Source organism: Dasypus novemcinctus, chromosome 30, assembly GCF_030445035.2.
Source record: "Dasypus novemcinctus isolate mDasNov1 chromosome 30, mDasNov1.1.hap2, whole genome shotgun sequence".
Classification (NCBI taxonomy): Eukaryota; Metazoa; Chordata; class Mammalia; order Cingulata; family Dasypodidae; genus Dasypus; species Dasypus novemcinctus.
The window spans coordinates 36,319,851-36,331,696 of NC_080702.1; the positions used below are offsets into that span (position 1 = coordinate 36,319,851).

Consider the following 11,846-nt stretch of genomic DNA (forward strand, 5'->3'; position numbering starts at 1 on the left):
GTACCTTGCAAATGAATTTTTACTTCCATACATTAATGTTCCTTCTTTGTGTTGTCTAGTTTAAAGGGCTTTGGCAAAGGCATAATGCCATGTGCCTACAATTACAGTATAACGCAGAATAGTTTCATCTTTTGAAAAATTCCCTGTACTTGCCCTATTCAGTTCAACTGCAATCCCCCTAATCCCCTGGCAACCACTGATCATTCCATTGTCCCTGATGTTTTGCTTTATCCTGAAGATCATAAAATATGCTGATATCTTACCAATGTAGTATTTTAGACTGACTTCTTTAGCAGCAATCATTTGAGATTTTTGCTTGTCTTTTGTAGGATCTTTTTACTTATGCTTTATAGACTTCTGTATATCTTTTTGGTTAGGATTCTGTTCAGATTTTTGCTTGTTTTTACATTGGGTATTTGCCTTCTTATTGTTGGATGCCAAAAGGTCTTGGCATATTTGAATTTAGGAAATATTTTCCCTAAGTCTTGGATTGTCTTTTCAATGTCTTTTACTGAGAAAAAAATTTTTTATGTTTAATAATGTAAAACTTAGAAAATTTCTTCTGCCATGGATCATGCTTTGGGTGCTATAACTAAACAGTCATTGCCAAATAACTGGCTTCTTGGCTTTCTCATATTTTTCTAGAAGTTTTAAACTTTGCATTTTATTTGTAAGTGTGTGACTCAAGTAGAATTACCTTTTCTGAAATGTATACAATCTCTGCCTAACTTTGATTTCTGTTTGCATGTGTGCATCCCATTGTTCCAGAACCATTTGTTGAAAAGACCACACTTTCACCTATGAGTTGATCTTTTCCCTTTGTCTCATGTTACTTGAATGCATTTCTGTGAATCTATTTCTGGATTCTTCTCTAATATTAGTTTATGTGTCCATTTCAACAATATCATAATGCTTCATTATTACATTTTTAAATAAGTCTTGAAATCAGTTACTATAGTCCTACAACTTTGTTCTTCTTCAGGCTTGTTTTGGGTATCTAAATAGTATCAGGTGGAATAGGTCTTACAACTTTGATCTTTTTCTACAGTATTATATTGGATATCTAGTTTTTGGGTTTTTTTGCCTTTCCATATAAACTATGTAATTATTGTTTCAATGTCCTCAAATAACTTGCCTGTATTTATAACTAGATTGAGATGAATGTACAGATCAAGTTGGAAAGACATTGCATTTTACTAATATTGTGCCTTACATATTTTAAAAGATAATATTTCTAATTATTTATTTAATACTTTTCATTATAGCAACCTATATACAACTAAAACTTTTCCATTTTTTCTATTACCAAGTATACAATTTTGTAACACAAATTAAATTCAGAATATTGTGCTAGAATCAACAATAACCTCTTTCCAAAAATTTCATCACAAGGTACAAAATGTGATTTTATCATTTTTTTGAATAAAATAAATTCTTAAGAATTTGTAGTGAAAAGTGTTGATAGAGAATATCTTTCCAATTATGTACTTGCATTGCTAGTCAGAAATAACATCAAGGTGAAGCAGGAATGGGCAGCAGGTAAACAGCTGCTTTGCATGTATGAGTACAGGGTTCTCTCCTTGCACATCATTTAAAAAGTAGAAGCAGGATGATTGCTTTCCCTGGTATTTTCAGATAAGAGGCACTAGATCTATGCCTATATAAGAAGAAATTATTATAATGTGTTTACTCACCATAGCATTTTAGTTAATCAGGTGATAGATGCTTAGGACTAAATTTGAATTTCTTTTATCTCTTTTCCAGCAGATACATCAAGTAAATGAAATGGAAAACCAAACATGTGTTTCAGAATTTATCCTTTTGGGACTTTCAAATGATATAAAAATCCAGTCACTGCTATTTGGGATGTTCCTGTCCATGTACCTGTTCAGCTTCATTGGGAACCTACTCATAATCCTGGCCATTATCACTGACTCCCAACTCCACAAACCCGTGTACTTCTTCTTCTCCAACCTGTTTTTACAGATATCTGTTTTACCTCCACCACTGTTCCAAAGATGCTGCTGAATACCAAGACAGAGATCAAAACCATAACTTATGAAAGCTGTCTCAGTCAGATGTATTTCTTTATCCTTTTTGGAAAATTAGATAATTACCTCTTGACTGTGATGACCTATGATCGCTTCATGGCCATTTGTCACCCCTGCACTACATGGTCAACATGAACCTTCAGATCTGTGGTCTCCTACTACTTGTATCCTGTTTATTGAGTGTTTTGCTTTCCGTTTTAAGTGATGAAATAGTTTTGCAGTAGTCTTTTTGTACAGAGTTGGAAATAACTCACTTCTTTTTTGAAATTAATCAGATAGTTTGACTTGCTTGTTCTGACAAAGTCTTCAGTGATTTAGTGATGTATTTTGATGCTGGACTTCTGAGTGTTATTCCACTTACCGAGATCATTTTCTCCTACTCTTAGACTGTATCATCCATTTTGAGAATACCATCATCTGGGGGCAAGTATAAAGCATTTTCTACTTGTAGGTCGAATCTATCAGTTTTGACCTTGTTTTATGGTACATGTCTTGGAGTTAATATTAGCGTTTCTGCTGCTACCCAAAACTCAAGAGGTAATGCAATACCCTTGGTGATGTACATGGTCATGATTCCAATCCTGTACCCCTTGATCTACAGTCTCAAAAACAAGGAAAAAAGCAGGCCTTAAAAAATCTCACCACCTGGGATACATTCCTGTATAAAATCATGTTTGTGTCAAGTTAAGATGTTTTCTCATAATTAACAGAAGTTGAACATGGGAGATCTAAATCTAGATACTTTTATTTGTACATAGAAAGATAGTGTGCTACATGCCTAGTTTCTAAAATTCTCTTTAAATTTTGCACATCAAATCACCACTTTTTCAAGTAATTTCTTAATTTCTTTAAAATCATTTGACCTTTCTGATTGTAATCATTGATGAAGATAGAATCTTCTGTCTTGTAGAGTAAAATGGTTAGTACTAGTAATTGGTTGTTTGTTTCTCTCCTTTTTGGGTAATGAAAATTCTGTACTATTGATTGATGTGATGAATATAAAACTCTGTAATTATACCAAATGCCTTTGCTTTTAAGCATTTTAGATGGATTGTATGGCTTATGAATATGTTTCAATAAAATTGATTCAAAATGCAATATAGGTATTTTTTCCACTGCCAGCTGTAGTTTATCTCAAGTGTTAATCCCAAATATTAGTAAATAATATCAGTGTTTTTTCATAAACCTGGTTTTTCAGTGAGCTAGAAAAAGTCTCATGCATTGTTCATCACCTTAGGACAACCTGAATTTAAAACTAGTAGAAGGAAGAAAACAAGATTCATTTGAGTGAAAAAATGAAATAGAAATTGGAAATAAAATTGGTGTGTCCATGAAATTAAAAGTTCTTGGAAAAGATAAAATTGCAAAGGTTTAGATAAACTGAAAAGAAAAAAAATAAGAATATGCCAATTTCAAAATATAAATAGAAATTGGGATCATTGCTAGATATTGCACATATTAAAACAATTATGGTCAAATACTATGAAAAACTCTATGTTAATTATCTAGATAATCTATTAATGAACAAATTCCTAGAAGCACACATCTTACCTAAATTGACTCAAGAAGAAATAGAAGATCTCCACAAAAATATAAAAAATTAAGTCTTTCAATCAATAATCAAAAAACTCAAAATAAAAAGAATTTCAGTACCATGTAACTTCAAAGTTGAATTCTATCAAACATTCAAAGAAGAATTAATTCCAGTATTTCTCAAACACTTCCAAATTGAAGACAAAGGATATCTTCCCAACTCATTCTATGAGGGTAATGCTAATGTGATACAAAAACTACCTAAAGACTTAAAAAGGAAAGAAAATCTAGGATCAGTTTCTTTTTTTAAGTAGCTGCAAAAACCATAAAAAACTTAGTGTATTAAATCCAACAGAATATTTAAATAATTGTCCTCCCTGACCAAACAATATTTATCCCAGGATGCAAGGGTTTTCAACTTAATGAAATCAATGAGAAAAGTAGAACAAATAGCGTAATCAAGGGGAAAATCACTTGAAAACCTCTGTTCATTCAGAAATTGCATTAGACAGAATCCAATGAACTTTCACAATAAAAATGCTCAGAAAAAATAAGAATGATGGGTAAAGTCTTCAATATGTTAAAAGTCACATATATATATATATGTTCATATTTTATATACACAAACATATAAAAAAATGTGTATATATATACACCTAATCCTATACTCAATGCTGAAAAAGTGAAAAATTTCCCCATGAGTACTGCAGCAAGACAAGCATATCTGCTTTCATTCTTGCTACACAGTATTGTAGTGGAAATAACTGTCAAAGAAATTATGCACTAATCCTTTTAAAAATGGATCTAAATTGGACAGGAAGAAGGAAACAATTTGAATTCAGTGATGACATGATCCTTTATATAGAAAGTAACCAAACTTCCACAAGGAAATTTCTAGAACTCATATTAAATATAGCAAAATGCAAGCCATGAGATTAACACACAAGAATGAGTTGTATTCCATTCACTACCAAATAATATTCCCAAGTAGAAATTTTTTTTTAATTCACAATAATATCTAAACAAATAAAATAACTAGAAATTGTTTTACCTAAAGAAATGAAAGACATATACTGAAAGCTACAAAATACTCCTGCAAGAAATTAAAAAAAAACAAAAACAAAAACCACACACCTAAGTAAATGGAAAGACAACCTGTGATCATGGACAGGAAAAATTAAAATTATTAAGATGCCAATGCTCTTCAGTGCTTGGAATTAATCTCTGAGTTCCATGGAGGCTCATCTCTGGGAGTCGAGTCCTATACCATGGGTTGGGGGAGGTAGTGCATTTATACACTAAGTATGTCTTATAGGGAGGCCACATTTGAGCAAAATGGAGGTTTTGAGTAGGTAACACTTAGCCAGTTTCTAATACTAGGCTATGTTCCAATTTCACCAGAAAATGTTCAAAATTACAATAATCAATATCAGAGTCCAGGAAAAATTGTAGGTCTTCCATCACTAGGCGCTGCCCTTGTAATCAGGGAATGCTTGAAGTTTTATTAAAGAATGTAGCAGTACTCCCTAGGGTGGGAATTAAATATTCTTTTGGTGAATATGTGGGTCTCCAGACACCAAGACAATGAGCCTTGAACACTGGAGCATATTGATATGCATTAGAGGCATGCTCACGTCTCTGCCTTCCTTATACCCCCCCCATTACCTACACCCCCATTAGTGATCTTCCCTGCCACATATGTGACACTTCTGTGATCCAAATCCCCACCAAAACCAAAGCCAATAAAACATATAAAATAAAAAAGAAACTGAAATATTTTTAAAAATAAATAAAATCAAAAGAATTTAAAAAATCAAAATAATATTTTTCAGACACTGTATTTCATCACGGTAAGATTTGATGCTTTATATGTACAGTAACAATTTCTTCCTTATATGCCTTATATGCCTCCAGTTCCCTTTATAAAACTTTATTTTCAAAGAAAATTCACAATACAGAAAAGTCACAGAGAAGTTATAGGACATTCCCATATTCCCCATAAAGAGACCTTGGGCAAATGTGGGAAATGTTCAGAACAATTAAATTTTTATGGCTAAGAGTTTTCAATATGAGTCAGCAGATCATTCATAGGTTCCACTTATTCATGTCTTAACAGGATCTCTTTAGTTGCCAGAGAAAACGGTTTCTCAGTGGGATTCCTGAGTGCTTTAGACATCCAGACACTATAAACAATACAGGCAAACACAAGAATTCAGCACCATCTCAGTCGGCCTTACTCTGGATTATGCTCCCCAGTGTAACAGGCTTTGACACATTTCTAGTTTCCATACACATGGCTTTCCTACCCCTATTATTTGATCCTATAATAAGCATTATACTTTTAAAATATAGGTCCCAAAGACAAATCTTTGGTCTTTTCATGTGCCAGGTGAGCCCTGAATCTCAGCAGAGTTACATTACTACTCTCCAGTTCACAGAATTCATCCAGGAAAACTAAAGAGGGAAAATGTCCATTTAAAGAATCACAGATTGTCAACAACTGCAAGCAAGATAGTTCCATCCTTCTGTCCCATGGGACCTAAGCACCTGCTCAGTTAGAAAGAGTCAGTATCACTATCACAATATCCTCAAGTTTGGGGAATGGACAATGGTCTAAAATAGACTTGGTATTATTCTATTATAGACTTACTACTATTCTAGCAAAGGATGAACTTTTATCATTGATGTAATGGCTGTGGCCACCAGAGATTCTGATGGGAATGGGATGGAATAAAAGGCGTAGCTTTGAGGCATTTTGGGACACTGGATTGTCCTGTATGACATTTCAGTGATAGATACAGGCCATTATATATTTTGTCATAATCTTCAAAATTGTGTGGAGCAGAGTAAAAACTATAATATAAACTATAGTTCATATTTAGTAACAATGCTGCTATATGTGTTCATCAATTGTAACAAATGTACCACATTAATGAAAGATGATGTTAATATGGAGAAGTGTGGGAGGGGGAGGTGGTGGACAGATGAGAATCTCCTGGTTGTTGTTTTTTTATTGTAACTTTTTTGAAACGTAAAGCTTCTTTAAAAAGACAAATACAAAAAAAAATCCAACAATAGGTAATAGTAGTATTTTAATATTTTCATTAGTTGTAACAAATGTACCATAACAATACTAAGAATCATTAAAATGGAGTTAGAAAGGGTAGGGTATTTTTCTTTTGTATTACTGCAAATATTCTAAAAGTTATTGTGGTGATGAATGCAAAATTATATGATTAAACAGTCACAGATTGTACACTATGGAAAGATTCTATGGTGTATGAATAAAACTTTTTAAAAAAATGCCAATACTACTTATAGTGGTCTGTAAGTTTAATGTAATCCCTATCAAAATCCCAGGAGCATAAAGGAAGAATTAGAAAATCCAACCTTCATTCATAAAGAAGTAGAATTCACCAGGACAACTGAAACCCCTTAGGGTGTTATATTTGCACACTTCTCTCTTGGCTTGTTTAGACTCTGAACTGTTTGGCAGGGAAACACAGTACCTTATTCTTCACTTCACTGCCAGATAGTAGTTGAAGCTTTACCATATCATATTGCTGAATGAATATTCATTCTGAGAAAACAATATATTGTATGAGTTGAACAGATATTGGTAATTATGGGAGAGAAGAAGCAATTGGTCAAGAGGAAATCCTCTTGAGAAATGGTGGTTCCGTTTATAAGCAGAAACTTCAGAGGAGACGGTTTGGAAACCCAAGAAATTTTAGTCTATCCAGAATCTTTCTCCAGAAATAGAAATAGAGAAATCATTTTCGGAAACCTGGCAAAACTAGAGACTGACCTAAAGAGATATGACCTCCTGGGAAGTAGGTGTCCACTGGGATAAGAGAGGAAATGGAGTTCCAAAGCTGTCAAATAGGTCAAAATTTCAAAAGTTTTCCTTACAATTTTCTTTCTTCCCTCCAGATGACTAAATATCACAGGGAATATTGAGACAAAAGAATATTTCACTAATGTGGCTCTTGGGAATGGAATCCCTAATTGCTTGTAAACTCTAAAAGATTCCCCTTCCTTATATCAAATATATTTTTCTAATCTCTGATGAAGCAAAAACACAATTTGTCTTCTAGAAACCTCATGAGTGATTCCATCTCTCTTTTCTTCCTGAGAGCAGAACTTCCAACTTCATCCATAATTCACACAAGAATCTACATTTGTGAACTCAGACCCTGCCTCGATAATTTCAAAGTGAGTTACAGAATTTCACAGGTGCTGGGGAATGTATTTTGGGTCCATGATCCCATTTTTTTCTAGTAACTTTTAGTGAATCAACAGATAATGCCTGTAAGGAAAACTTAACATACACCATCCCAATTAAAATGTCATAGTGGAAATAGTGGATACACTAGATATCTCTTTTTACCAAGTTGCCTCCCTTAGCCTTAGTTCTCACACTTGGGTTGTCTCTCTCTCAGCAGCATTTTTCCTTGATTCACTCATTCTTCCTTCTCTACAATTGTTGAAAGTATTTTTCATTGCATTCTTTCTTTTTTTTAATACCCTCCCCCTTGTGGTTTTTGTATACTATCTGCTCTCTGTGTCCTTTTGCTATGCATTCTTCTGTGTCAATATTTATTTAATTTATTTCCTCTCAACCCATTCAGCTCACTTGCTCTGATCTCTCTCTCCATTTGCTGCACAATCTTCTGTGTTTTTGCTTGTCTCCCTTTTACTTGTTATTGTATCACCTTGCTGAGCAAGTGCTCTGCTGGCCAGGTGGCTCTCTGCCATGTGTAGGTAAACCTGCCTTCACAAAGAGGCCCTGGGATGCAAAACCAGGGCCTCACATATTGTAGATGGGAGCCCAGCTGATTAAGCCACAGCTGATTCCCCTTCATTCATTTTTTTTTCCTTTGGTCATTCAACAAATGTTTAGTAGTCAGTTACTTCATAAAAAGGTCTAAATATTTTTTTTGGAATAAAGATATGGATAATATTTTGTTCTTCATATTAAAGAAATTGTATCCAAATGGGGTAATTGACATAGAAATGAGTATATCCAATATTTAGACATGGCTCTGAAATTCTGGTTTACTGGGTCGAAAAGTATGGTCTCATCCCGTGGAGACTAGGGAAGGCTTAACAAGGGAGCTAATGATTGTACTGTGCTTTGAGAGAGGATTTGGAGTAATTCCAGGAGGAGAAAGTGGTAGAAGTAAACCAAGGCAATAGGGACACAAATGTGCAATCAATATAACAATAGGATATGTGCAAGATTTGGTGAGGTTTTAAAATAGTTCTTGAGTTTGGATGAAAAATGAGGGCAGGGATGTAAAAAGGGGAAAATGAGCCTGGCCAGGTTGGCAACAGCCAGATAATAGAGATCCTTGAGTTTTGTCCACAAGATAGATATTTATGTTTGGATTAATTGGAAAGTCAGTGCTGGCTTAGAGATGTGTAATGATCATGAAAATTGCCCTAAGTTAAGTTCCCTCTGGGCCAATGTGACTATCACTGTTGTTAATACCCCACATTGATGATGAGGGATGAAAAATTGCACAGTTGATTTGGGAAAGGTGTGGGGAGTGAATCTGTGTGTGATTGAATCATAATGTTTAAAATAGTGGCTTTTAAATCTAGGCACAATGCTTGTCATTATATATTCATTATTTTATTTAATTATTTTCAGTTACTTTATGAAATCAGTGTCACTGTTGTGATTCAATTGATGAAGAATGTGAGAATTAGAACAATGTGCTATTCTTGTACATGTCATTTCATTGTATCTGGATTGAATCTTGAAATTCAATGTTTCAGGAGTAATAGAGTAATAAATTTACTCTATTAGAACAGTGTTAGATTTACAGAAAAATTGCAAGGATTTTAGAGATAGCTTCTGAGAACTTCTCACCATCTTTCTCTGTTCTTCACATCACCCATCCAAAATAATTCCTTGTAGTTACTTGTCATAAATTCTTAATCTCTTTGTGACTGAGATAGCTTCTCAGGTGCTCCTCATTTTTGATGACCTGGATACTTTTGAGGAGTGGAGGTCAGGGGTATTGTAAAGTATCCCTCAATTACAGTTTTCTGATGATCTGATGTTTTTTGAGGAAGACACCAGAGATAAAATTCCATTTTATCACATTGTATCCAGGGTGCGGCTTACCAGTACGACTTATCATTCTTGATGTTTAGGTTGATCAACAGTGTTTTGAAGTCCCTTCAGTATAAAGTTCCTTATTTATAAGCCTTTCCATATATCACCTTTGCAATGAAGCCACTAGTTGAAGCCCACACTTCAGATTGGGGATTTATTCTCCATGTTCTTGAGAGAGCAATATCTACATAAACTATTGAAATCCTCTGCTTAAGTGATTTGCCTCTTGTTATGTATAAAAATATAATCTTAATTTGCTTACAAAACAAATCATTACATTTATTATATTTTTATGATTTCTGTTCGTGGCTAAATTTGCATTATTCTGATATCTCTTCCAGGAATTCCATCATCTACATGGAAACAGAAAACCAAACATGTGTCTTAGAATTTGTACTTCTGGGGCTGTCAGAAGATACAGGAGTGCAGCCCCTCCTCTTTGGACTGTTCCTGTTGATGTACCTGGTCACCTTCACAGGGAACCTGCTCATCATCCTGGCCATCATCTCAGACTCCCACCTCCAAACACCCATGTACTTCTTCCTCTCTAACCTGTCTTTTACAGATATCTGTTTCACCTCCACCACTGTCCCAAAGATGCTGTTGAACATCCAGACAGAAAGAAAAATCATAACTTTTGAAAACTGCATCAGACAGATATTTTTGTACATACTTTTTGGACAAATAGATACCTCCCTCTTGACTGTGATGGCCTATGACCGCTTCGTGGCCATCTGTCAACCACTGCACTATATGGTCATCATGAACCCCCGGCTCTGTGGCCTCCTGCTACTGGCATCCTGGTTATTCAGTGTTTTGTATTCCCTTTTACAATGCCTAATGGTTTTGCGATTGTCTTTTTGTACAAAGTTGGAAATCCCCCACTTTTTCTGTGAACTTAATCAGGTAATCCGACTTGCTTGTTCTGACACCTTCCTAAATGACCTAGTGATGTATTTTGCATCTGGACTTCTGGGTTTTATTCCACTCACTGGGATCCTTTTCTCTTACTCTAAAATTATATCCTCCATTTTGAGAATTTCAACAACTGAGGGCAAGCATAAAGCATTTTCTACCTGTGGGTCTCACCTCTCAGTGGTGACCTTGTTTTATGGTACAGGTCTTGGAGTGCATCTTAGCTCTACTGCTTCTCAAAACTCAAGGACAAATGCAATAGCCTCAGTGATGTACACGGTGGTCATTCCTATGCTGAACCCCTTTATCTACAGTCTTAGAAATAAGGACATAAAGCAGGCCTTTAAAAAGCTGAGACACATTCTCTCTATAAAAGGATTCTTTTCCCAAGTTTAGAAAATTGCTCATGATTAATAGAGGCCAAAAATTGGGAGATACAAATATAAAATCTTTGTAAGTGAATAGAGATATAATCTGTTATTTGACTCATATCAGAACTCTATTTCTGAAATTTTTTTTTCTATAAAGAACACCTGTTTCTTTTTTTTTTAAATTATTTTACATCATGTGATCTTTCTTATTTTATTTCCTGGAATCAGTATTGAAGGCAGAAACAACTGCCTGGATTTTCAATAATGAAAGGTTCCATACATGTAAATCTCTCTCCATATATATAATTATAGCAGGATTTGGAGGGATGAAGGTGTACTGCAGTCAGTGCCAGATGAAAGAAACTCCGGGTGTTTACGGTTTTGGTGAAAAATAAACTCTCTTATAAAATGCTGTGTATCACCTAATAGGGTTTTTATTCATTGGCTCCAAGAAAAGGTCGTATCCTGAATTGGAGAAATCATCTAATTGGTTTACAATAATCCACAATACATTTCTGATATGCCCCTTTGTCCTGCACATTCCAAATCATAAGTTAAGGGAGACTGTAATCAAAACACTATCTTTGATCTTTCAAACAGTGAATATCTCAATTATTACTGTTATTCTCCCAGTGATCTATGGTTACCCCTTAAAACTTATTTTCCTAGTAAAGAATATTTTCTGGAAATTTCTCTAAGCATGTCCTATAATAGCAGTTCATATTTACAGATCATAAAAGCAAGGTGCATGTTTGCCCCAATTCCTACAATAACTTTTTCAACTATTAAACTGAAATATTAGGAGATAACTTCAGGTTTTTATGTAGACCTACAAATATGTGTTTACAC

General features: G+C 34.4%; 1 protein-coding gene across 1 annotated transcript; it reads left to right on the forward strand.

Moving 5' to 3' along the window:
• Positions 1-10,068: 10,068 nt before the first annotated feature.
• On the forward strand, positions 10,069-11,022 carry LOC131276788 (olfactory receptor 7A17-like). Its single transcript, XM_058290360.1, has one exon. It carries the CDS (start codon positions 10,069-10,071, stop codon positions 11,020-11,022), a length of 954 nt encoding a protein of 317 aa, XP_058146343.1.
• Positions 11,023-11,846: the final 824 nt, after the last annotated feature.